This window comes from Anomaloglossus baeobatrachus, chromosome 5 (assembly GCF_048569485.1).
Source record: "Anomaloglossus baeobatrachus isolate aAnoBae1 chromosome 5, aAnoBae1.hap1, whole genome shotgun sequence".
Lineage (NCBI taxonomy): Eukaryota > Metazoa > Chordata > Amphibia > Anura > Aromobatidae > Anomaloglossus > Anomaloglossus baeobatrachus.
In genome coordinates, this window is record NC_134357.1 from 118,284,607 (window position 1) to 118,312,302 (window position 27,696).

The 27,696-nt window shown below is 41.5% G+C and overlaps 1 protein-coding gene across 4 annotated transcripts in view; it reads right to left on the reverse strand.

Annotated features, from left to right (window-relative positions):
• Positions 1-27,696, reverse strand: part of PDLIM1 (PDZ and LIM domain 1) — a 94,203-nt gene that overhangs the window by 40,730 nt on the left and 25,777 nt on the right. For all 4 annotated transcript variants that reach the window (XM_075348802.1, XM_075348803.1, XM_075348806.1 and 1 more), the window contains exons 2-3: positions 16,400-16,551; positions 1,208-1,295 (exon numbers count right to left, since the gene is read on the reverse strand). In XM_075348802.1, the coding sequence (XP_075204917.1) occupies positions 1,208-1,295; positions 16,400-16,551 (240 nt within the window). The remainder of the gene's footprint in view (positions 1-1,207; positions 1,296-16,399; positions 16,552-27,696) is intronic.

Here is a 27,696-nt window from a genome sequence, read left to right on the forward strand (position 1 = left end):
GTGGTTATATAAACACTAATTCATTAGGTATGGAAATATACAATAGATGCAAAACAGCGTGACGCACAAATAGAAGCATTTGTATATTTAGCAACTCAACTGGAGAATCGATCATTCTTAACAAGCATAAATATTCTAAATGTACTGAGTAATGGAGGGACAATTACACTGTGCCATGTGCTTCACACACTTCTGGTGCTGAATTATTACAGCAGCCAAGCAGAGAAGGAGTTATTACATATAAATATGACCTTCCATCCTTAACCTGAAAAGGGACTATACATTTCTCATGGACACTTGTCCTACCTGGTGCCTTCCGCTTGCCCTTCTCTGCCCAGATCAGTGTCATCCTGCTTCAAAGATGGTTGCTACAGTGGCATGGCAAGTGCAGTGGTAAGTCTGAACCATGCCTCCCCTGCCTATCATGTGCTGTGGGATAGGAAAGGCAGGAATAGTGTGGCTAAATGTCCATTTACAACAGCAAGATTATCGGAAATGAGTGCTGCTTGGATAATTGGGTAGTCTAAACAAGCTGTCAATCCCCTGACAACAGATCAAAAGACTCGTTCATCTTCTGCTTTGGCCAAAAGATCCTTGTTCTCGGTAGAGCACTGGTGGACATAGACAGGAAAGTGACCCTGATGAAGAACCATGTATGAGCCCTCTGCAGCCCGAATGCACATCATAATGTATAATTTCTCCTACTTTGGAGGTAGAAATCAGCCCCCTTGACTTTCGAGTCCATGTGCAGCTGCACAGGTCGCACCAATGATATATCCGCCCCTGTTTTAGAGCATCGCCCTATGTGCACAGAATGTGCGCTGCTGAGAACAATGACAGCCTATGCACACTAAATAACCTATTTCTGATGAGGGAATCCGAAGACAGGTACACCTGTGTTACACTGGAAGCCGGAGGAGCATAATGCCGATCTGAGCATAGGAGGCAAACGGAGGGGATGAGGCAGAGTGACTACTTGTTAGACATGTAGAGTTACGCTTCAGTTTCAGGATGGAGGGTCACTTTAGCCTAAGACAGTGGTTTAGTTTACCGCAGAAGTATAAATAATCGACTTGTGCCCCCAATAAATCTGGAGCCATTTTATACCAGTATGCTGTAATCAGGAGCATGGCCTGAAAATTACATTTAAGCTTTATTAATAGCTGCCCTTAGAGTAAAACAAAGGGTTCTTGATACAATGATATACCTGAGGATTTGTGGCCAGGTTCATCTTATATGGGTTTGTTTTGCCTTCTTCTGTTGTTACAAGAGGTGACCATATTTTAGACTCAACCCTAGAAGAAAACAGAAAGAATATCAGTTTAGCTTGAGCTTTGGAATTTTAAAAGATTTATATCCTGTCCCTTCCATTTCAACTTAATTTTCTGGCATTTCCTATTCCTCCTCCATCCTGCAAACCTATTATTTCTATTCATAGCTATTATTTTTCAGTAAGTGCATGATAGTCATGTAAGATACTGACTCGTCAACTAGCATAACTCCCAACTTTTGAAAAAAGGGACAAATTATGGGGTGCATGTAGAACGCCGGGGCATATTTGGACCACGGCACTAGTCAAACCCCAAGCCACACCTATGTGCCATTTCTTTCTACCCTGTCAGGAGGAGATGTCAGAGAGGCAGTGTCAGTGAGGAACACCTGAGACTGCATGGTGTACACCCAAATCCGTGACTGTCCGGTGTATCCAGGATGGTTGGGATTGGAGAGGAGAGGGTCAATTCACAGGACTCCAGTCCAGAGTTCAGGTCAGTGTACCTGGTGGTTGGACAGGAGGCCAAAGAACCTCTGACCTTCCGGAGTCCCCACCGCGGCTTTTGATTATCCAGTGCTTGTGCAAAGTCATCTGTGCGTCCTGCTCATCTACAAATTGGCCGTATGGAATTAATTTTCTTTGTTTATTCATAGTTGTAGCAGCCAGAACTTTCTCATCTCGATGTACTCTTCAATATCAGATATCGGCTTCTTGTTGTCTGTAAGCCTGTGTTCACATACTGCATATAAACTTATTTGCTTTAGGAAGATGTCGGCACCAAACTGCGCAATAACAATCTTCTCTGATTGTAATTTTTATGCCTTTTCCCCCCTTTTGATGTGTTTTTGGTGCAGATATGAAGCCATGTCTTTACGTTCTTTATAGTATAGAAAATCTTTTATTCAGAACTTAAAGTAGAAACTGCAAGAGGAAAAAAAAACAAAACAAAAAAAAAAAAAAAACAACAGGCACCAAAACTCCACAGTACAGTCTTTAGGCGCATAGGGGGTGCAGTTTTCATATAATCACATCCACTTTGCTTGAACAGTTACGGTAATTGCAGCGGACATAGTGTGCAAAATAAAAAAAAAAAGCCTAAAAAAAATGCTGCATTTACTCTACATGTGAACATGACCTAAATTTCCAAATATAGTGGATGTGATTTCGTGAAACCTCTGCTCGCGGTGCATCTAAAGACGCTGTTGAACTTTTTGGCTTTGGTGCTTTTTTTTCCTCTATCCGTTTCTAAGTGTAGCCTGAAAAAAACCAGATAAAAAAAAGCTGATGAATTTTTTAAGAGCACAGTCGAAGCTTTTGTGTAGTATTAAAAACGCTGTTTCATATCTGCACCAAAAATGCATCAAATAAAAGGGAAAATTAATTTAAAAAAAATAAATAAATAAATACAACAAACATGCAATAATCAGAGAAGATTGTTACTGCGTCTGGTGTTACGGACACAAGAAGACAAGTGGAAAGAGAAAAAAAAAAAATGCAGCATTTACACTATGTGTGAACGCGGCCTCAGTGTCCCATTGGTATTACACTTTTTATGTATTTAATCCAGAAAATAAATCAATCACCATTTATTTGCACCCATTAAGGATTATCATAAATAATCTGATCGCTGTGTTGTGTGGGTCGTTACAATTACAGGGACACTATTTATGTCCATTTTATTTGCTGATTTCTGATGTTTATTAATTAATAAAGCAAAGTAAAAATGACATTGTGATTGTTTAGTATTATTTAATAATTTTATAAGAAAAAAAAAAAAATCTACATATTTAATTTTAGTTTCCCGCTAGAATACAAGGATAATTATTTTTATTAATTTTCTAGGAACATAAAAAAAAAAAAAAAAAAAATACCCAAACAGATTTTTTTTCTTCACTTCACGAATACAGGTACATACAAATACACTGCTATATACACATGCATCTCTGGAAACCAATACAATCTGTGGGATGTTCACAGAAAAGAAGATTATTGCAGGCCCCTGAGCAAGAGGCGCTACATAGTCGGCCCCCCAAAAGGTCAGGAGGAGGAGCTACAGATCCAGCTCTGACCTCACCGCCTCCCCCCTCCCCACACCCCCCTCCCTCAAGAAGAAGAACTACGGAGCCTGCGAAATGAGCGAGAGGAAATCGGAACAAAAGCCAGGACAGTGGTACTAGCCGCTCAAATCGGGACAGTCTTGCTGAATTCAGAAGTTATGCAACTAAACCAACCAGTCAACATTTGACAAAGTTATAGAGAGAAGCCAAGCTCTATGGGACACATCACAAAATTAAAGTCTAGTTAAATCCAATGGTCTGTGTGGTGCATATACTAGACAAGACAAGACATACGTTTTAGTTCACTTGTGGATCTTATACCAATCTCAACATTTACAATCCCAGCACAGATTACGATATCTGGACCAATATGGATATCCTGACGTAAACTCAAAACTCACAAGCCTCATTTATACTTATAAAGCTGTTGTGTATAAGTCAGATGATCCGCAATCGGTCCAGTCATCACAACAAAAACCTCGAGCCGCGATTGTCGGCCATAGGAAATCGTTCATAGATAGAGTATTTGGCCAGCAGCTATTCCTCCCTACTACTCATTAACATGCATGTTCAAATAAGGCGAATAAGCTGCTGCTGGACACCTCTGGCAGTCACCCATCTGCTGTGGCTTCTCTCCAACATCAGTTATAATGTAGAAAGATGTAATAACTTACATTCAAATTTATGAAAAGATGCACAGGTTTTAAAAAATATCGAGCATTTTTAACTTGAGGAGCAATAAAATTTGCTTCATTATTACTAGTTATTTCTCTAAAAGGGAATTTGTCAGGAAATGTTTGCTATTTTATCTGAGAGTAGCAGAATATTGAGTAAGAAAACATGATTACAGTGATGTGTCGTGATGTGATGTCGTGACGTGACTTGACACACATCAGGGATGTGTGTTGCAGTTTTAATACAAATCAGTGTTTTATCAGTAGGAGAGATTATCACTGCCTGACTAGGTCTCATGTGCATGACAGTCTAGATAGTACGTGTAACCCCATCTGAACCACCGATTGGCAGCTTGCTGACAATGTACACAGGAAGCTGCCAATCAGTGGTGTGGATGGGGTTTTAGAAATTTCACCACTGCTACATCTACAACAGCAAATCAAAAAGGTCCGTGTAGCCTCTGTTAGGAGTCTTGACAGGGAAAAATAGCCAGATATCCCTCCGGGAAGGACCTAAGCCAAGGAGTGGCTCTTTTTAGTAGACCACCATATTAAGTGGTCCTTTTAGTCAATAGCCAACTCTTTGACAAGTTTAAAAAGATATGACAAGGGAAATACCAAGCCAGGTATCCATCCACAGACAGCTGTTGCGGGGTATTGCTCCTCATCAGTGTGGAGTACGATTCTGACCAGGTGGGAGCAATGCCTAGTAGACCAGCAAGACAAAACAATCACTGATCTCGGGGAGACCAGCCAGAGAAAACATTGCCGGCAGCCAACGAAGGCGCTCAACACAGTGAAATCCAAGGTGCATTGCTCCCTGGGAAGTATGCAAATCAAAAAGGTCCATGGAGCCTCTGTTAGGAGTCTCGACACGGAAAAATAGCCAGATATCCCTCCGGATATCGTCAAGAGTTGGATATTGACTAAAAAGGGCCACTTAATATTGTGGTTATGGTGGTCTCCTAAAAAGAGCGACTCCTCAGCTAGGTCCTTCCCGGAGGGACATCTGGCTATTTTCCGTGTCGAGACTCCTAACAGAGGCTCCATGGACCTTTTTGATTTGCATACTTCCCAGGGGGCAATGCACCTTGGATTTCACTGTGTTGAGCGCCTTCGTTGGCTGCCGGCAGTGTTTTCTCTGGCTGGTCTCCCCGAGATCAGTGATTGTTTTGTCTTGTACATCTACAACAGAAAATACATGGATTCTATCAAAACTGCAGCAAGCTTGTCCAGTAAGTGATACAATGCGGAAATCACCAATGTCCATATGCTTTATTATCCCTATGAACATCATAAAGGGGAATTTCCTCGTTAAGATCCCCCAGGATTCAGAGGAGAGAGATGATCAGTCACTGCAATAGTGGCCTTGTAATATTACAAAATTAATAGTTTCTCTGGGTGTCGTTTTTTACAAATGGCTGCATGTGTGGAGACCACCCCTTTAAAATACATTTAGAAACCAATGGGTTTCTTACCATTGCAGGAACACAGACTGTAACTTACTATGGAATTTTAATGTACTTTTTTTTTTTTTTTTTTTTTTTAATCTTGTGAGTTAGTGTTAGTTTATGTTTCACAAGCGTTCCAAGAATGACAAGTGATGGGAAAACTAAAATACCAATGGTAACACTAAAATAATAAGTCAGGGTGATAAATGACAGGATGTCTTGGAATCTAAAATGAAAAAATATTACTCAATATAACTGCTTATTTATATCTAAAATACTGAATTCTGCCAAGAAATAAACAGAAATGTTCAGAAACTTCATGAGAAAAATTTGCATTAGTTACAGCTAGGAAAAGTCTTAAAGGGAGTCTCTCACCAGGTTTTTGCAACCTTATCTCAGAGCAGCATAATGTAGGGTCAGAGATCCTGATTCCAGCAGTGTGTCACTTACTGGGCTGCTTAGTGTAGTTTTGGTAATCTGCTGCTGATTAAACAGTAATTAGAGCACTACTCGGTGTGCTGCCAGGTAGTCAGCATATTCATGAGTTCTGTATAACTGCTAGATCTGCAGCAGAGAAAACAGTGATTTTATCAAAATGACAGCAAACCGCTCAATAAGTGACATCGCTGGAATCAGGATCTCTGTCTCTACATTATGCTCCTCTCAGATGGGGGCAGCAAAAACCTGATGACCAATTCCTTTTTTGAAAGAGGCTCTACACTGTGTGCAGAATTATTAGGAAAGTTTATTTTCACCAGGTAAACCAATATAACTGCACAACATTTAGAAATAAACATTTGACATGCAAAAACAAACCCCCAAAAAATTAGTGACCAATATAACCACCTTTCTTCATGATGACACTGAACAGCCTACCATCCATAGATTCTGTCAGTTGCTTGATCTGTTTACGATCAACACTGCATGCAGCAGCCACCACAGCCTCCCAGACACTGTTCCGAGAGGTGTACTGTTTTCTCTCCCTGTAGATCTTACATTTTAATGAGGGACCACAGGTTCTCTATGGGGTTCAGATCAGGTGAACAAGGGGGCCATGTCATTATTTCTTCATCTTTTAGACCTTTACTGGCCAGCCACGCTGTAGAGTAGTTGGATGCATGTGATGGAGCTTTGTCCTGCATGAAAATCATGTTTTTCTTGAATGATACCGACTTCCTGCTGTACCACTGCTTGAAGAAGTTGTCTTCCAGAAACTGGCAGTAGGTCTGGGAGTTGAGCTTCACTCCATCCTCAACCCGAAAAGGTCCCACAAGTTCATCTTTGATGATACCAGCCCATACCAGTACCCCACCTCCACCTTGCTGTTGTCTGAGTCGGAGTGGAGCTCTCTGCCCTTTACTGATCCAGCCTCTGGCCCATCAAGAGTCACTCATTTCATCAGTCCAAAAAACCTTTGAAAAATCAGTCTTAAGATATTTCTTGGCCAAGTCTTGACGTTTTATTTTATGTTTCTTGTTCAAAGGTGGTCGTTTTTCAGCCTTCCTTACCTTGGCCATGTCCCTGAGTATGGCACACCTTGTGCTTTTTGATACTCTAGTAACGTTTCAGCTCTGAAATATGGCCAAACTGGTGGCAAATGGCATCTTGGCAGCTTCACGCTTGATTTTCCTCAATTCATGGGCAGTTATTTTGCGCCTTTTTTATTGCCCAACACGCTTCTTGCGACCCTGTTGGCTATTTGCCATGAAACGCTTGATTGTTCGGTGATCAGGCTTCAAAAGTTTGGCAATTTCAAGACTGCTGCATCCCTCTGCAAGACATCTCACAATTTTGGACTTTTCAGAGCCTGTCAAATCTCTAGTCTGACCCATTTTGCCAAAGGAAAATAAGTTGCCTGAATAATTAAGCACCCCTTATATAGGGTGTTGATGTCATTACACCACACCCCTCCTCATTACAGAGATGCACATCACATGATTTACTTAATTGGTAGTTGGCTCTCAAGCCTATACAGCTTGTAGTAGGACAACATGTATAAAAAGTATCATGTGATCAACATACTCATTTGCCTAATAATTCTGCACACAGTGTATATCTTGACAAATGGAAATGGTAATACAAGATCAAAACCCTGAAAAAAATAAAATTAAATACTCCTGGTGACCTCTCTTAATAGTTCCCTACAAAAGTTCACATATGTCACACCATATGGTGCAGAGGTTGTGATGTCAGCTTCCATTTGTCAGCTCACTGTTAAAGGGAACCTCAGCTCAGTTATGACTCTGTGGACATTTTTCCACTTTTGTCTTTTCTTCTCTTTCCTCCAAGACTCATAACTTTATTATTTTTCTACCAACTCAGCCATGAGACCTTGTTGTTTTATGGGCCCAATTGTACTTTTGAAAGGATGAGGGCTTGTTTCTTGCTCGCTGAGCTGTGGCTTCTATTTATACCATTATGAGGTAATTTTGAAGTTTTGATCTCTAATATGGTATGGGGAACTTTTTTCTGCCTGCATCATTTACCATCATATGTTTTGGCTGTATGGACTATACAGGCAGCATTTCTCCTTGGTCTTTGCATCCTTCCTCCTTTTTAATATAACAATTTTGGCAAATAGCTTTTATGTTAGTGCCTTTGCATGTATAATCATATATGTTCAAATTATTATTATTATTATTATTATTATTATTATTATTATTATTATTATTATAGCGCCATTTATTCCATGGCACTTTACAAGTGAAAGAGGGTATACGTACAACAATCATTAACAGTACAAAACAGACTGGTAGAGGAGGAGAGAGGACCCTGCCCGCGAGGGCTCACAGTCTACAGGGAATGGGTGATGGTACAATAGGTGAGGACAGAGCTGGTTGTGCAGTGGTGTACTGGACTGAGGGCTATTGTAGGTTGTAGGCTTGTTGGAAGAGGTGGGTCTTGAGGTTCCTCTTGAAGCTTTCCACGGTAGGGAAGAGTCTGATATGCTGAGATAGAGCGTTCCAGAGTATGGGGGGGATGCATGGGAGAAATCTTGTACGCGATTGTGGGAAGAGGAGATAAGAGAGGAGTAGAGAAGGAGATCTTGTGAGGATCTGAGGTTGCGTGCGGGTAGGTACCGGGAGACTAGGTCACAGATGTAGGGAGGAGAAAAGTTGTGGATGGCTTTATAGGTCATGGTTAGTGTTTTGAACTGGAGTCGTTGGGTGATGGGAAGCCAGTGAAGGGATTGGCAGAGTGGCGAGGCTGGGGAGTAGCGAGGGGAGAGGTGGATTAAGCGGGCCGCAGAGTTTAGGATAGATTGGAGGGGTGCAAGAGTGTTGGAAGGGAGGCCAGAGAGCAGGAGGTTGCAAATACACTGTTTGGCTATATGGGCAAAACTATTGACTGATACCTTTTGGGAGGATTTTATAATGACCTATATAGAACGGAGTTGCTTTTGCTAGGTGCTGTAGTCCGCACCTGCCTATTTTGACCAAATCAATTTGGTTATTCAGCCTGTTGTAGACTTCCTTTGTCTTTACATCAAATTATGTGATACAGCAGATTATCTCACCTATTTATATACATATTTTGTGGCCACCGTATATATTTTGTATTATTTCTTACCTTCCTCCTCTCTTTTTTATGTTTTGTCATGAATGTTTTTAAAATTTGTGTATGTTTTTTTAACTAATAAAAATGTATATGATCTTTATGCCTTTTGAATATCTTTGTTTGGCTTTTTAATTCTAGTAATGGTTAGAGGGCTGTTAATTAGAATACAAATTGGTGTAAGCACCAGAAGCCAGGTAACTATGTGCTTGAAAATGTTTTGCTGGTTCCAAGAAAAATTGTTCTCAGTAGTCTGCTTGTCTAGCCAAGTCTTCATACTCAATGTATAAGATAGGAGACAAACTCTAGCGCCACCTATTGGAAGTAGCAATCCTAAAAGTCAAAAGTGGCTCTTTAACAAGCTTTTTCATATGACCTAGGATTTATATCAGATCAGAACCTCAATTTGAGGTGGCGCTAGAGTTTGTCTCCATCCTCCCTGAAGAGACAATTTGAATATATCCCAGAGGAGCATTGCCGCTATATGCCTCCTCCCACTGACAGCCAGATTGGTTTGTCAGTCTCCGCAAGAAAAGTTTTCCCCTTAGACACTTGTGTAAGATAGGATAATTCAAAATTATTTCCTCAGATTAAATATATCCAAATATTAAACTTAAATTAAAGGGAGGATTCAACAAGTTATTTGTTTAGTGTGACCAATTATGCAGAGTCATTGAGTTGGTATTCACACCTAACTCCTGGTCTGTAGAGCGCAGTCCGTCCATGGTTTCTTTCCACTCGATTACGGTGTGGCTTTCTTTTCATCTTGAAGGTTACACCTTTATTACACTCATAAATAAAGATTTTTTGCTTCACCGAAACAGTGACAATCTTTGAACAAACACCGCTTGGCAGGGATCTAGACAATACTAGAAACGATTACACAGTGTTTATTACGTGCAATGATGATCGCAACAACCGGGAAAGTACTTTTTACAGATACACAATGGACGGCGGCATTTAAACCAAATTCCTTACAACTCATAATCAAGGAGACTTACAACCTGACAGAGCAGCATTCTCTCAGTATAAGGTTACTTTCACACATCAGTTTTCATTATTACATCAGTGAAAAACAGAGTGTTTTCCTTCTATGCATCATCCATTTGCCTCCATTTTTTTTAAATCATTAATTAGCAATGGATCAGTAAAATTTGATGAAATAGAAGTACAAAGTTAGTCTTCAGTTTTTTTCATCCATATTATTTTAGCATGTCCCCATAGGCCTTAAAGGGGTTTTCCCCACTAACAAAGTTCATGGCCGTCTCTGACCGTACAGGGACATTGTCTGATCATACGACATCTCCTGGGCCAGGGAGGAAGTACCTATATAGACAGAACAGCAAAAGATCACAAAACATTCTCTGATGTAAAACATTTTCTGAAAATAACAATGTTTTACCTCACAAAAATCATCATCATCTATGATCCCATGCTGTTACATCTGTATACTTTTTAACAACCTCCTCTGCCCAGTAGCTGTGATATGATCTGATCATGTCCCTGTACGGTCAGACACGGCCATTACATAGTACATAGCAGGGACACATATGTAATATCTCAGAACAGGAACAATTTTTTTTTTAAACACATCCAATTGTAGAAATTATTATTATTCCAAGATCTATTGATTAAAATCAACTTTAAAATTAACTTTGTTGGTGGGGAAACTCCTTTAATAGCAGAGTATGATCCGCAAAATGGATGAGATTAGGACATGCTAAGAGTCTCATGGACTGGAGGCACAGATCTGTTTTTAAAATGGGATTTTGTGTGTGAATCAATGAAACACGATGTTCCGATGTGTTGTCTGGGAAAAACTTTGGATAGCACATGGATGGGTCATACAAACATGTGAATTTAGACTTAGACTGGTTTCACAAATCTGAGCTTCATGGTACATATACAGATCACAATTTATGCACCTGCTGCGGATCTCCTGACCCAAATTCAATAGTTTCATAGAAATAGGCGGCTGCTGAGTATGAATCATAGGACCCAAGACTGATCCAAAAATTGCATATTGTTTAGGCTTGGACTAGACAAAAGGGGGAGTAGGTGAAACATCCGGTGGGCCCCACACTCCACCTATGTGAGCAGTAGTTCGCACAATACACTAGATTCGCTATATACACTGTGCAGAATTAGGCAAGTTGTATTTTAGAGGATTTTTTTTATTATTAATCAACAACTATGTTCTCAATCAACCCAAAAGACTCATAAATATCAAAGCTTAATATTTTTGGAAGTTGGAGTGGCTTTAAGATTTGGCTATCTTAGGAGGATATCTGTTTGTGCAGGTAACTATTACTGTGCAGAATTATTAGACAACTTAATAAAACCCAAATATATTCCCACAAAATTTAGAAATAAACATTTCTGACATGCAAAAACAAGACCCAAAAAATTAGTGACCAATTGAGCCACCTTTCTTTATTATGAAACTCAACAGCCTACCATCCATAGATTTTGTCAATTGCTTGATTAATTTATGATCAACATTGCGTGCAGCAGCCACCACAGCCTCCCAGACACTGTTCTGAGAGGTGTACCGTTTTCCCTCCCTGTAGATCTTACATTTAATGAGGGACCACAGTTTCTCTATGGGGTTCAGATCAGGTGAACAAGGGGGCCATGTCATTACTTTATCATCTTTTAGACCTTTACTGGTCAGCCACGCTGTGGAGTAGTTGGATGCATGTAATGGAGCATTGTCCTGCATGAAAATCATGTTTTTCTTGAACGTATCGACTTCTTCCTGTACCACTGCTTGAAGAAGTTGTCTTCCAAAAACTGGCAGTAGCTCTGGGAGTTGAGCTTCACTCCATCCTCAACCCAAAAAGGTCCCACAAGTTCATTTTTGATGATACCAGCCCATACCAGTACCCCACCTCCACGTTGCTGGTGTCTAAGTCGGAGTGGAGCTCTCTGCCCTTTACTGATCCAGCCTCTGGCCCATCCATCTGGCCCATCAAGAGTCACTCTCATTTCATCAGTCCATAAAACCTTTGAAAAATCAGTCTTAAGATATTTCTTGGCCAAGTCTTGACGTTTTATTTTATGTTTCTTGTGCAAAGGTGGTCGTTTTTCAGCCTTACTTACCTTGGCCATATCCCTGTTGCAGCTCTGAAATATGGCCAAACTGGTGGCAAATGGCATCTTGGCAGCTTCACACTTGATTTTCCTCAATTCATGGGTAGTTATTTTGCGCCTTTTTTTGTCCAACACGCTTCTTGCGACCCTGTTGGCTATTTGCCATGAAACGCTTGATTGTTCGGAGACCACGCTTCAAAAGGTTTGGCAATTTCAACTTCAATACTGCTGCAACCCTCTGCAAAACATCTCACAATTTTGGATTTTTCAGAGCCGGTCAAATCTCTCTTCTGACCCATTTTGCCAAAGGAAAGGAAGTTGCCTAATAATTAAGCCCACCTTATATAGGGTGTTGATGTCATTACACCACACCCCTCCATTACAGAGATGTACATCACCTGATTTACTTAATTGGTAGTTGGCTCTCAAACCTATACAGCTTAGAGTAGGACAAAATGTATAAAAATTATCATGTTGGACTGCCAAGTTGACACTGGACTCATTCCCCCCTTTTACTACTTACCCCCCCTCCCCCATTTTCTGGGTTCAATCTGCATTCTCTCTTCTGTATTTTATAGAGAAACTGTTAGTTTTATATGACTATATTTGTAAACATAAAATGTAATGTACTATGATTTGCTCGTTCCTAATCAAAAAACAATTAAATTGGATATATAGAGATATATATATATATATATATATATATATATATATATATATATATATATATATATATATATATATATATATATATATATATATATATATATATATATATATATATATATACACACACACACACACACACACACACACACACACACATACATACATACACACCTATCATGTGATCAAAATACTCATTTGCCTAATAGTTCTGCACACAGTGTACAGACAAAGGCAGCATTTGATCATTCATCCAACAACCAACACAATAATAATCATATAGAATCACAGGTAAATTAGTGATTAATGAGTGTTGTAATATTTACGTGTGGTTGAACAGCGCGCCCTTGGCACCTCAGTCCAACACTGTATACAGTTATACTGAGCTTCTTACTTGTATACAGGTTATAAGAACGTCTTGAAGATTCCTTATATCAGTCTGTTCACCAAGCTGCGCAGTTCTGTATGTCTCATTCCCAGTTACAGAATTTCAGCTTTGAACAGAATCACTAGCACTCAGACATTGTGGGAGAATGAACGGTTTTATTTCTGACATTATCTACACTCTCACGACATAAAAGAGAATCGACCACAAACCAGACAAGTCATAAAATATGGTACAATGAGGAACTTTATGCACGGTGTACTTAAAACCACAGGCAGCAGGAATCAGATCCTTGCTACATGGTTGTGCAGGAGCGTTTCAGAGAAAATGTACTTATATGAGACCTATCCGGCGCTGCCCTCGGCCGGCTTCTCACAGATAATTAATCTTCCATAGCAAGAGACCTGTCAATCACTTGTAGCTGCACCAGAAAAAGCCAGCGTAAAGCGAAGTCGGACTAGTTAATCTCTGGTTATGGTCACCGATTTCATCTTCTACTACAATATCCTATGCGCTCGTGCGTACACACACACGCACAAAAGTTGTGCACACGGGGTGTGCGCTGCCCGAAAGAGAAGACTTCATTATGCAAGATATTTCCTCAGCCTTCCCTTTCTTAGTGTCCCTTAATGTCAGGTGCACGGCCAGAAATCTCGCTCCTGTGCATTCTCCCTGCCATCCCTTCTCTGCACTGTTCCGCTCTTCTGTAGTTTCTAATACGGCATTTATAACTCCGGAGGGGAGGAACAATCCAGGGCAGAGACGGCAGGCCGAATGCTCAGACAAGGGATTTCTGGCCGCACACCTGACGCCACAGGGACACTAAGGAAGAGAAGCAGAGGAAAAATCTTGTATAATGAAGACTGGACGCAGGGTTATCTTCTGGGCAGTGCACGCCCCATAGCCTGGAAGATTAAAGCTATAAAAGATGACTTTTACTGAACAAAGCATCATCTAGGAGGCATACAAGTATGGCTAATTTCAGCTGTATATAACCTGTATACCTATATTAATAACTCAAAAATCTCAAAAGAGTGAGAGATTCCCTTTAAAGGGAACCTGCCATGTGAAAAAAAAATGCTATTAACCTTAAGATATGGGGTTACTCTGCAGGTTAATAGCATTCTGAAGCTGTGCAGCCACCCCACGAAGAGCCCGGATACTGGGATGAAATGAAGTTTTTTCTTCCTGGGAGCCTCAGGCTTATAGTCATAGCGGAGGTGCCATTGTGGCTTCAGTCACTGCTCTGTGCATTGTGAGCAGCGGTTGTAACCGCAGCCCCTAGGAGTGGCTGATGGATCGTTGTTCTGTAACCATGCCCCCAGCAGTGACTGACAGCCAGTTGTGCTTTAACCACGCCCCTGACAGTGACTGACAGCCTGCTCTAATGCTGTCAATTACTGCCAGGGATGCAGTAACAGCTATGCACTATGCACAGGGTGTTGAATTAAGCTACGCTGGCGCCACTTTAATGACTGGAAGCCCGAGGCTGCTGGGAGAAATAAAGTTAATTTCCTCTCTGCAGTAGGTGCTGTCAGTACCGGCGCCGGGCTCCTTCAGAACCCTACTAACCTACAGATTAACTCCATATTTGTAGGTTAATCACATTTATTACATGACAGGTTTTCTTTAAAAACACATTTCCTGCTCTTAGCTTGTTTTTGATAAATCCCTGCCAATCCCCTTAAAATGCAAGACACATCTACTTTTCTTCAGGGATCATACCGACATTTAATAGTTTGAGTGCCTGAATCAGTCTTGATTATTATATGCAGTGTAATAGGTTTACACGGCTGAAAATACATGAGAAAAACAGTCTTCAGAGCGCTGACAGTCTGATTTTTGTTTTATGAGGTCAGTGACTGCAGTCTCTCTGTGTCTGGGGTGTAAGTACGTAAGAAGAAACAGATCATGGTGAGGTACTAGAACAGTTCACATCAGATTAATTGTTAAAAGGATTAATTGTTACAACAGTGAATGACCTTAGATAATGATTTATTCAGATGATGAGGAGGTTTAACGTTCATGACGTGCTCATTTCTTAGCTCTGCGTGTATCATTGCCTGTTCTGCTAATGAACATATTTCACCAAATCGTCACCTGTCATTATGTTAAAAAAGGACTTGCCATCGCTCTTGACTTGTCCATATTAGTAAATTTATGTAATTTTCCCAAAAAATAAAAAGTTCTGGAAAATATTTTCTTAATATTCTGCTTTGTACAGTTACTGTTGTTTCTCTAAGACGTTAATGAAGTAATTGTTCATATTTTCCTTTTTAAAAGGGACTTATCTCAACAAAGCCACAATGAAGACCTCTCAGAAAAGTTGCTCTAGAATAGTTATTTTATGGGGAATGCAAGTAGTTAGTAATGATCTGCCCCAAAATATTAAGATTCTCGATGTCTCTGATTATCTCCCCAGGGGCGAGGACAGACACTGCCTTTACGCGTCCTGTAGGGAGATACATGGATTATACATACGGGTTGGGTTCCTCATGTGAGATAATATTTTTACCATAGAGCAAAGCATTATGCAGCTTATTATGCTCTTTCCTGCGCTGCTGAAATAACCTGGACTTTTCAATCACCCACAATTTAGAATTCTAGGATTTTACAGTCTTATTAACATGAACCCTTTTAGAGAAGACTGAATCAACTTGAAGGACCTTGGCCAAGATGCCACATTAATAGTCCGTGGAGGACAAATAGGAGCCTTTTGATACTTGCCAGCATCTCGAGGGTCTCTTGATTTGCACCCCTGGTGTAACCTCATCGTTGCGATGTGACATACACATGATATTGTCCTGGGCCTAATAATCAGAAGAAGCTCTGGAGATGTCAGCAGGTTGGAGGCATTTTGTTGGGTCAGCCATTGAGTGCTAACATTATCACTGAACCAGGATTCCGACAAATCAATACCTCTGTCTTTAACCAAGTCACACATTCATTTACAGAGATTGCTTTCATTCTCCACTACACCAGATGTGGATATCAGAATTACATTGCCAAAAGACTGGGCAATGATTTCACTCTAAAGCAAAGCTCAGGGATTTTACAGCTCCCTGCATTTCGATGCAATGTTCTCCTGAGAAATCATGCTCCCACGTGTCATGGGGCAGACCACAGGAATGTACAGTGTGTCATGTTTTTACATGAGTGGACGCTAAAAGAGTTGGACAAAAAGGCATGAAATCAGCAGTTATGGTAAAGGTTATTCCCATATGGGTAAAGATATTGGCCGTTACCTGTTTATTGTCAGGGAGAGGTCATCTTCACAGCCTTTGATTTTATTTTGTGCTTCTAAATGAGTCATCCCATCTGTGTTCTCTCCATCAATGGACACCACAACATCACCGATGCATAGATCAGCCTGCGCAGCCTTGCTCCCTGGGTTCACCTGGAATGACACCAGATATTTCGTCAGTTACAACCAGCTGCAAATATATATTTTTTTTTGGGGTGGAAAAAAAACCAACCACAAAATAAATGTATCTGTAAATAAATAAACACTAATATTTTATAAAATTGTAAATCATGTTAAATATTCACATCCCTAGCTGTGTCTGTGTAGGAGAGAAACACCAACACGCTGCTGGGCTTTGTCAACACCAAGCCGGATGTTTTACTTGTCCTATTCTTTGACCTTTAGGACAATTTCACGCTCACTTGTTCACAATTAAAGCATCTCATGTAGAGGTGTGAACAGCTACTTAATAGCAAAGGGGAACTTTGAATGTTAAGGAGCCAATCATTACTATTCATGGCCAGCGGGAAATGAAGCTACACACACACACACACACACACACACACACACACACAACAACCCCGCTCATATCAAACACGCCCCCCCCACACACACACACACACAACCACCCACACACTTGCGCACACACACACACAACCACACACACATTGTCCCCACAATTACACGCCCCCACTCACATACCGCGGCACACAAATACACACACACACGGCACAAAACACCCCCCCAACAACACACACACACACACACACACACACATCACCCCACATACGCACCGCAACACACACACACACACACACAATGCAATACAAACACACCATGCAACACAAACACCGCCCTACACAGCCACCCACATACCAGGATGGGGGCCATGCAAGGATGGAGACAATACCAGGATGGGACACAGACCAGGATACTGCATACACACGGATCCCGCCTATACCACGATGGGGGCACATACCAGGATGGTGGCAATCACAGGATGGGGCCACATACTCCGTGACATTGCCCTGACCAGACTTCTTTACTTGACTCTACTTGATCATTCGCTACCACTTTCTATGTGGGTATCTTTCACAGATTACGACAAACAACACTTTAACCTTCCGGCCTTACAAGGGCTCCTAAAAGAAAAAATACGCAACCCAGCAACACAACAAACCAGCAGCAGGGAGAAGCCAACAACAACAACGTCACAAGAAACACAATGCTACAAAGCAAGACCAGACAACCACACGAGCATGAACATCACACACAACTTCAAGAAGAAGCCACACTACAACACAAGAACACCTTACTAACCCCAGAAGCAGAATCTCAGACAACAGCCAGAAGAAGAGAATCTTCCACAAGCTAAGGACACATTTTTCAATGATATTGCGAAATCACACAGTATACTGTTAATGCAGTTAGTTGCCAACAATATTTAGTTACATACAGTTACATCTTCATGTTAAACATTCACAATTTTTAAACAATAAAATTTATCTTTGACAAAAAATATATTGTGTCTTCCTTCCATTAGTCAAAAATCATACATTAACTACACAATAAATTCTAGCATACCAGATGCTTTAGAATCGGGCCACCTTCTAGACATATAATATTAAATACGGTATATATATATTATATATAGAAATGTATATATATATATATTATATATATATATATGTCTGTTCGTGTGTGTGTACATATGTATGTGTGTGTGTGATACACACTGTGTATATATATTATATATATACACATATATATATATATATATATATATATATATATATATATATATATATATATATATATATATATATATATATATATATATATATATATATATATATATATATATATATATATATATATATATACATATACATATACATATACACATACATACATACATACATACATACATACATACATACATACATACATACATACATACATACATACATATATCACACACAGTACAGACCAAAAGTTTGGACACACCTTCTCATCTCTAGAATAACTATTAAGAGGAGACTTTGTGTAGCAGACCTTCATGGTAAACTAGCTGCTAGGAAACCACTGCTAAGGACAGGCAACAAGCAGAAGGGACTTGTTTGGGCTAAAGAACACAAGGAATGGACATTAGACCAGTGGAAATCTGTGCTTTGGTCTGATTTGTCCAAATTTTAGATCTTTGGATCCAACCACCTTGTCTTTGTAGAAAAGGTGAACAGATGAACTCTACATACCTGGTTCCCACCGTGAAGCATGGAAGAGGAGGTGTGATGGTGTGGGGGTGCTTTGCTAGTGACATTTTTGGAGATTTATTCAAAATTGAAGGCATACAGAACCAGCATGGCTACCACAGCATCTTGCAGCGGCATGCTATTCCATCCGGTTTGCATTTAGTTGGACCATCATTTAATTTTTCAACAGGACAATGACCCCAAAACACACCTCCAGGCTGTGTAAGGGCTATTTGACTAAGAAGGAGAGTGATGGGGTGCTACGCCAGATGACCTGGTCTCCACAGTCACCAGACCTGAACCCAAATCGAGATGGTTTGGGTGAGCTGGACCGCAGAGTGAAGGCAAAAGGGCCAACAAGTGCTAAGCATCTCTGGGAACTCCTTCAAGACTGTTGGAAAAACCATTTCCGGTGACTACCTCTTGAAGCTCATCAAGAGAATGCCAAGATTGTGCAAAGCAGTAATCAAAGCAAAACAAAAAGTGGCTACTTTGAAGAACCTAGAATATAAGACATATTTTCAGTTGTTTCACACTTTAAGTATTTCATTCCTCATGTTTTAATTCATAGTTTTGATGCCTTCAATGTGAATCTACAATTTTCAGAGTCCTGAAATTAAAGAAAACTCTTTGAATGAGAAGGTGTATCCAAACTTTTGTTCTGTACTGTGTGTGAGAATATACATACATATATATATACATACACACACACACACACATATATACATACATATACAGTCATGGCCAAAAGTTTTGAGAATGACACCAAAATTATATTTTCACATGATCTGTTGCCCTCTGGTTTTTAAATTGTGTTTGTCTGATGTTTACATCACATACAAAAATATAATTGCAATCATATTATGAGTACCAAAAGGTTATATTGACAGTTAGAATGAGTTAATGCAGCAAGTCAATATTTGCAGTGTTGACCCTTCTTCTTCAGGACCTCTGCAATTCTCCCTGGCATGCTCTCAATCAACTTCTGGACCAAATCCTGACTGATAGCTGTCCATTCTTGCATAAACAATGCTTGCATTTTGCCAAAATTTGTTGGTTTTTGTTTGTCCACCCGTCTCTTGATGATTGCCCACATGTTCTCAATGGGATTAAGATCTGGGGAGTTTCCAGGCCATGGACCCAAAATCTCTATGTTTTGTTCCATTAGCCATTTAGTGATCACCTTTGCTTTATGGCAAGGTGCTCCATCATGCTGGAAAAGGCATTGTTGGGCGCCAAACTGCTCTTGGACAGTTGGGAGAAGTTGCTCTTGGAGGACATTCTGGTACCATTCTTTATTCATGGCTGTGTTTTTAGGCAAGACTGTGAGTGAGCCGATTCCCTTGGCTGAGAAGCAACCCCACACATGAATCGTTTCAGGATGCTTAACAGTTGGCATGAGACAAGACTGGTGGTAGCGCTCACCTCTTCTTCTCCTAATAAGCTGTTTTCCAGATGTCCCAAACAATCGAAAAGGGGATTCATCTGAGAATATGACTTTACCCCAGTCCTCAGCAGTGCACTCCCTGTACCTTTTGCAGAATATCAGTCGGTCCCTGATGTTTTTTCTGGAGAGAAGTGGCTTCTTTGCTGCCCTCCTTGAAACCAGGCCTTGCTCAAGCAGTCTCCGCCTCACAGTGCGTGCAGAAGCACTCACACCAGCCTGCTACCATTGCTGAGCTAGCTCGGCACTGCTGGTAGTCCGATCCCGCAGCTGAAACAGTTTTAAGATACGGTCCTGGCGTTTGCTGGTTCTTCTTGGGCGCCCTGGAGCCTTTTTGGCAACAATGGAAGCTCTATCCTTGTAGTTCTTGATGATACGATAAATTGTTGACTGAGGTGCAATCTTTGTAGCTGCGATACTCTTCCCTGTTAGGCCATTTTTGTGCAGAGCAATGATGGCTGCACGTGTTTCTTTAGAGATAACCATGGTTAACTGAAGAGAAACAATGATACCAAGCACCAGCCTCCTTTTAAAGTGTCCAGTGGTGTCATTCTTACTTAATCATGACTGATTGATCGCCAGCCCTGTCCTCATCAACACCCACACCTGTGTTAATGGAACAATCACTAAAACAATGTTAGCTGCTCCTTTTTAACGCAGGAATGCAATGATGTTGAAATGTGTTTTGGGGGTTAAAGTTCATTTTCTTAGCCAATATTGACTTTGCAAGTAATTGCTGTTAAGCTGATCACTCTTTATGACATTCTAGAGTATATGCAAATTGCCATTAGAAAAACTTAAGCAGTAGACTTTGTAAAAATTAATATTTGTAGCATTCTCAAAACTTTTGGCCATGACTGTATACATATATACATACACACACACATATACATATATACATACACAGTGGAACCTTGGATTACGAGCATAATTGGTTCTGGGAGTGTGCTGTTAAGCCAAGAAACTCTTATATCAAAGCAAATTTTCCCATAGGAAATAACTGAAACACAGACAATTTGTTCCACAACCCAAAAATATTTACTGTATTTCATTTAAGAATGTGGCCCACACCCTAAAGGGATTTTTCCAACTTGTCCTGGTCCTCATTTTAGTTGAAGACCCCTGCTGCTAATGTTTACAGTAATAAATTTGTATATTATTTAGAATAAAATGTATTACAACAATAGCTTCTGTAATTTGATGTTTAGAAGGCCATGGTCACATTAGACAGAAGCCACATGGCATAAATATTACGTAACCAGTACCTATAAATGTACAAAAACACAAAAGCAAGGATGAAAAATATTTTCCAGCTGGAGACACCATCTAAACTGAAGGAAGTGATTAATTTCAGAGATGAGCGCTCCCCAACTGGCTGTAAGTGTCCCAAGCTCAGCAATATGACAGAATCATTACCCAGAACCCTCAATAGTCATAAATCAGCCACAAGAAACTAAAACAGTCATGCGTCATAAAGTTACACAGCTCTGGAAATGTTATTGCATTACAGGCAATGGGACAGAAAGGGACTCATATTCCAAAAGTTAGGGAGAGTAAAGCAAGTTGGAGTCATCAGAGATGGGCTTGTAAACCTAAGAAAAAAATGAAAATGCAGTAACTACTCTAAGGGTAAATAGATCTGGTGCAGAAACCCTGCAGCATAATACAGTGCCAGCTAAGTAAATGAGATGGTAAATATCCCATCTACACATTTCAAAATTGTCCATGCCTTGATTAACCTGCATTATGGATTTTAAAATTCACAGCCTGTAATTTCTTTCATTGTGGATTTTAGACTTTGCAATGTATAGGTTGAAATCAGTAATAAATGTTCCATGTTAGGAGGGGAGCGTCACACGAGAGCATGTATCAGATGAGTGCAATGTGAGAAATCTTGCATTGCACTCTGACCAATATTATTCAGAGCAGATCTGTGATTTTTTTTTCTCATGCAATTTGGCAGCCTGCTGTGATTGGCAGTGCATCTCGACTTTTTCGCACATATACAAGTCTATGGGTATGTGTGAATCATCAGACAGCACTTCGGTGACATCCATGTGCAGTCCGATATACGCAGCAACAGGCAATGGAGAAGATGGAAAAATTAAAGAGGATGGCCACTACATGTACACTGATGGCCTTTCCTTATGACAGATCATCAATGTCTGATCGTCCAGGGTCCGACACACTTCACCCGCGCCGATCAGATGTTCTAGGTGCCGGCGGTTGCAGCAGACAGCGGGAAATGCTCAGTTCCGGAGCTTCCCAGTCTTCTGATAACCGACTCGGCTGGGTTCTGCACATCGGCCTACTATTGATATGAATGGGATGTGCAGTACCGGCCACAACCGCTATCAGTTGACAGAGCAGCTCCAGAACTGAGCATTTCTCGCCGCCTGCTGCAGGCTCCGAAAACAGCTGATTGGCTAGAGTGGCGGGTAGCGGGATCTGGCTGATCAGATATTGATAACCTATTATAAGGAAAAGCCATCAATGTAAAAGTAGTGGACAACCTCTTTAATCCCTCCATCTTCTCCGCACATGTGCTCCGATTTTCGCAGGCAAGGGTGGGAATTACTAGCAAAACCTGACCCACCTATTAGCTATTCTGCAGCACCTATCAATCAAATAACAGTGCATTTCACAAACTTTACTTGCTTGTATTTCAGAAAGTATATATCAGCTCTCACAACCAAAGGCATGTATAGAATCAGCATGATAGCACCAGTATAGCACTGGCTTTAGTGTGTATAGGAAAATCCTGGTGGTTGTTCCCTTTAAACCTCACCCCTAACCAATTTGTTCCTGCTTTTAAATTATAGTGTCATACCAGGGTTTTGTGTAATGTCCACCTCCTATGCAGAACATGTATTTCTCCAGAGAACACACTGAAAATTTATTTAAGCACTGTAACAATACAGGTTTTAAAAATCGGAAGAAATATCTTTTATTGTTATTTTTGCTCACAGAATTGTTGTGTCCCAAGCACTCATAGGCATTGAGAGGTCCTGCTCAGCTTTCATAACCGTGATGGATTGGATTTTGCAATTAGACATGGAGGTGGGATGCACATTGCTTTCTATGGCTGTATGTCTAAATATGGAGCCCAAACAGCAAGACCAATGTTTGCACCAAGTATAGTCTGATGTGTATACAGAAACAGCAGGGGATGCTTGTGCCAGGTTCACACAGGGACAACAATCATTATGCACAATCTACAAATTATTTTTTTTTTCCCCTCTTATTTTCAACCAACTATTTATATTATATAATAAAATTATTATGAACCATCTGCTGCTATAAAAAGTGCTCTGCTTCCATATAATCTGACTCAATTAAACAAAAATTACATTTCATTACTATTGAGTCCATATCAGTCATTCTAACCAGAATTCATCATCTAGGCTTTATCTGAAGGAATATTACATCTAGCAATAACATATTTCCCAATGATCTTAATGGTAAAGCACATAAACTGTATGGAAAATCCAGACAAAATGCTTGTTGGAGGGGCGTGGGGTGTATGGTTTCTGTTTAGGCTAAGTTCACATTTCCGCTAAAATGTATCCGTCACAATCCGCTGCTCTTGTAAACAACGGAATCCGTTTAGCGGATTCCGTTGCTCCCATAGACTTGTATGAGCAGCGGATTGTGACTGATGATGCTGCGTTGCACCCTCCGCCCGACTGATCAGTCGTGGAACGACTGACCGCCGGGCGGGAGGAACGCAGCATGTAACGTTTTTTGAGCAGCGCGATCCGTCGGATTTCGCTGCGCATGCTCTCTGGCTCCCTGCACACGTCACCAGCTTTGGTTGGTTACCCGATATTTACCCTGGTTACGGTGCAAGGAGCCAGCGCTAAGCGGTGTAGGCCCGTAACCAAGGTAAATATCGGGTAACCAATGTAAACATCGGGTGCTTTGCTGTTACCCAATATTTAGTCTGGTTACGTGTGCAGGGAGGCCGACACTTCCCCGCTCGGCCCCGCCCCCTCCCGCACTCCGCACATGTACACACACACACACACACACACACACACACACACACACACCGGTCCCCAGCCATGCAGACAAGCACTGCCACTGACACCCTCCTGCACTCCGCATGTACACACACACACACACACACACACACCTCACTCACCTGTCCCCAGCCATGCAGACCGCAGCACTGCCACTGACATCCTCAGCGCCTGGCCCCGCCCCCGCTCGGCTCCGCCCCCTCCCGCATTCAGCATGTGTATACACACACACACACACACACACACACTCACACCTCACACACCTGTCCTGCAGTCCCTGCGGCACTGACGTCCTCAGTGCCACGGCCCCGCTCGGCCCCCCCCCCCTGAACTCCGGCCCCCCCGCACACAACGGAATCCGACAAAGAATTCTGTTCTTTGTCATCCGTTGTACAGCGTCGTACAGCGCATCAGTCACATGCGTCAAGCGACGCATGTGACTGATACAAAACAACGGAAATGTGAACTTAGCCTTACAGGGGTTGTCCAGAAAAAAAACAAGTCATCACTTATTGATCAGAGAGGGTCCAAACCCTGGGAACTGCATCGATCTACAGAACAGGGAATTATCCCAGTTATAAAATGGAAGAACCGACCGCTACTCCTCTCATTCTGTATGGAGTTGCTGGAAAAGTCGATGTCAATGCTCTGCTCGGGAACCCCATAGGAAAGGCGCAACGGTTGAGCCTGGGCAGTGATCCTCCACTATAATAACTATAGAGGATTTCCATTCTGTTTATCAACGTGGGTCAAACTGATGCCGAAGTTTTCACCTATCCTGCATATACTGTATGTGTTAACTTTATTTCACAGGATAATTCCTCTAAAACACAAATCAAACACTCTATCCCAACCCCCAGAAAGGGTGTTCAATGCCTTGACTGTTTTATACATTATGTTTATGCTCTACACCACGAGTTCCCAACCTGTGGCTTGCGGGCCCTTTGTGTGTGGCTCGCGGCACTCCGCTCGTTACATTAGCACCAAGTCCTACAAACGGCTTACCGGTAGAAGAGCAGGTGACTTGTGAGTAACCCAACACAAGAGCAGAACTAGAAGCCTATACACTGGCGTAAAGGTTTGAGAGATAAATTAAGCCTGGTAAGCTGAAGATAGGACAACACTACCAGTTAAAGGGATACTTGAAACTGGATGCAATAGTGTGGTTGGAGTGCCTGATATGAGAATACCAAATAGCAGTAAGATGGAAACCCCTGAATGTAAATTTATTGCCTCAGTGTGATTACTGTGTGGACTTTTTGACTCTTACTATACCACTAATGGTGGCTCTGGGTGTCATGACTGTGGAGGGGTGAAGCAGGATCTGGAGGTCACTATTTGGGGGGCTCTGATACTCTACGAGTACTCTACGACACAGACAGAAAAGGGCCCCTGTGCAAGAATAATATGTGAGCCATTTGCAGGCCAAGAGCTCATCAAAATGCACAATTCCACCTGCTTTAGAGGTAGAAACTGGCCCCCTTACCTTTTGGCCATGTGGTACTAATGATATGTCGACTCCTGACCCAGGCGATGGTCCTATTCCTTTGCTTTAACAGAACCATAGTACGTCCAAAGCAATAACAACATATATTATGGATACATAAATAATTCACTATAAGAGGATACAGAGGTCATATAAAAAGGCGTACAATAGAAAATAATAGAAATACACTAAAAGGGAAGCTGGAATTGGAATACAAAAGCTTCTGTGGTAATGAAGAAAATCGTCTCCGCCACTTTCACGCACTTCCAATCTATATTCAAGTAGATTTGGCAAAACTTTGTGACAGCTGAGAACCCAATCTATCAGATATTTACGACATATCCCATGGATTTGCCATACATGTCTAAAGATAGAACAGTCTTAAAGAATTATTCCTGTTTATGAGATATAGCATTAGATTTCTTTAGGTGGATGGATGTTCTACTGTGCACTTATCTGCCTGTAGAAAAGTTAAAAGGTTACTGTTTCAACAATCAATATAAGAATTTTTGTTATAGATCTCTTTCCATTTATGAACAACTCTCTTTCTTAAGCCTGAGCAACTCACACAGGTAACATATGTCTAAGGCCCAGTCACACTAAACAACTTACCAGCGATCCCAACAACGATACAACCTGATAGGGATCGCTGGTAAGTTGCTAGGAGGTCGCTGGTGAGATGTCACACTAAGCGACGCTCCAGCGATCCCACCAGCAACCTGACCTGGCAGGGATCGCTGAAGCGTCGCTACACGTGGAAGCATGCTGCGCTTGGTAACTAAGGTAAATATCGGGTAACCAAGCCGATATTTACCTAGGCTACCAGCGCACACCGCTTAGCGCTGGCTCCCTGCACACCTAGCCACAGTACACATCGGGTTAATTACCCGATGTGTACTCTTCTACGTGTGCAGCAGCCGGCTTCTGCGGACGCTGGTAACCACGGTAAACATCGGGTAACCAAGAAGCACTTCCCTTGGTTACCCGATATTACCTTCGTTAACAGCGTCCGCCGCTCTCACACTGCCAGTGCCGGCTCCCTGTTCCCTGCAGTCCTAGCCACAGTACACATCGGGTTAATTACCCGATGTGTACTCCAGCTACGTGTGCAGGGAGCCGGCACTGGCAGTGTGAGAGCGGCGAACGCTGTTAACGAAGGTAAATATGGTAAGGGCTTCTTGGTTACCTGATGTTTACATTGGTTACCAGCGTCCTCAGAAGCCGGCTCCCTGCTCACTGTACATTTAGTTGTTGCTCTGTCGCTGTCACACACAGCGATCTGTGCTTCACAGCGGGAGAGCAACAACTAAAAAATGGTCCAGGACATTCAGCAACAACCAACGACCTCACAGCAGGGGCCAGGTTGTTGCTGGATGTCACACACAGCGACATCGCTAGCAAGTTGTGCAACAGCAGCGATGTGGCTAGCGATGTTGCTTAGTGTGACGGTACCTTAAGGTGCTTCAAAAACAAAAGACTAGAATTCCTTATCTGTATTGTGTAAGGGAGACATAATAGCAGCCAGTCTCCCTCCATTAGCTCAGAGTTAGGGTAAGTTCACACAGTGCGTTTTTCGCAGCGTTTTTCGGGTGCGTTTTTGCTCAGAAAACTGCATGACTTTGCTTCCCCAGCAAAGTCTATGAGTTTTCATTTTTGCTGTATGCACACAGTGGTTTTTTTAGCTGCGTTTTTGTGCTGCACACAAAAACGCAGCATGTCAATTATTTTTGCGTTTTTCACTGCATTTTCCACCCATTGAGTTCAATGAGATGTTCAAAAATGCAATGAAAAACGCAAATTGCAAATATAGCTGCATTTTAGTGCGTTTCTATGACTAAAAACGCAGCTATAAACGCAAGGGGTGGGTAGTAAAGTGACATGTACAGGAAGAGGATTCCTTCTGTCAATAAACACAGAAGTGTGAATCCTCCTGATACCGCCACCGCTGCTTTAATCTTCCATGTGGCGCTATGTGAGCTCCCGTGCGGCGCCATGGCCGGGCACAAGGTGGAAGCAGCTGCGAAAACAAAAGTGAACAGTAGAAAAAAAAATGTCATGCAGACTCCCGGTGCCATGTCCGCTCCCAGCTCCTCT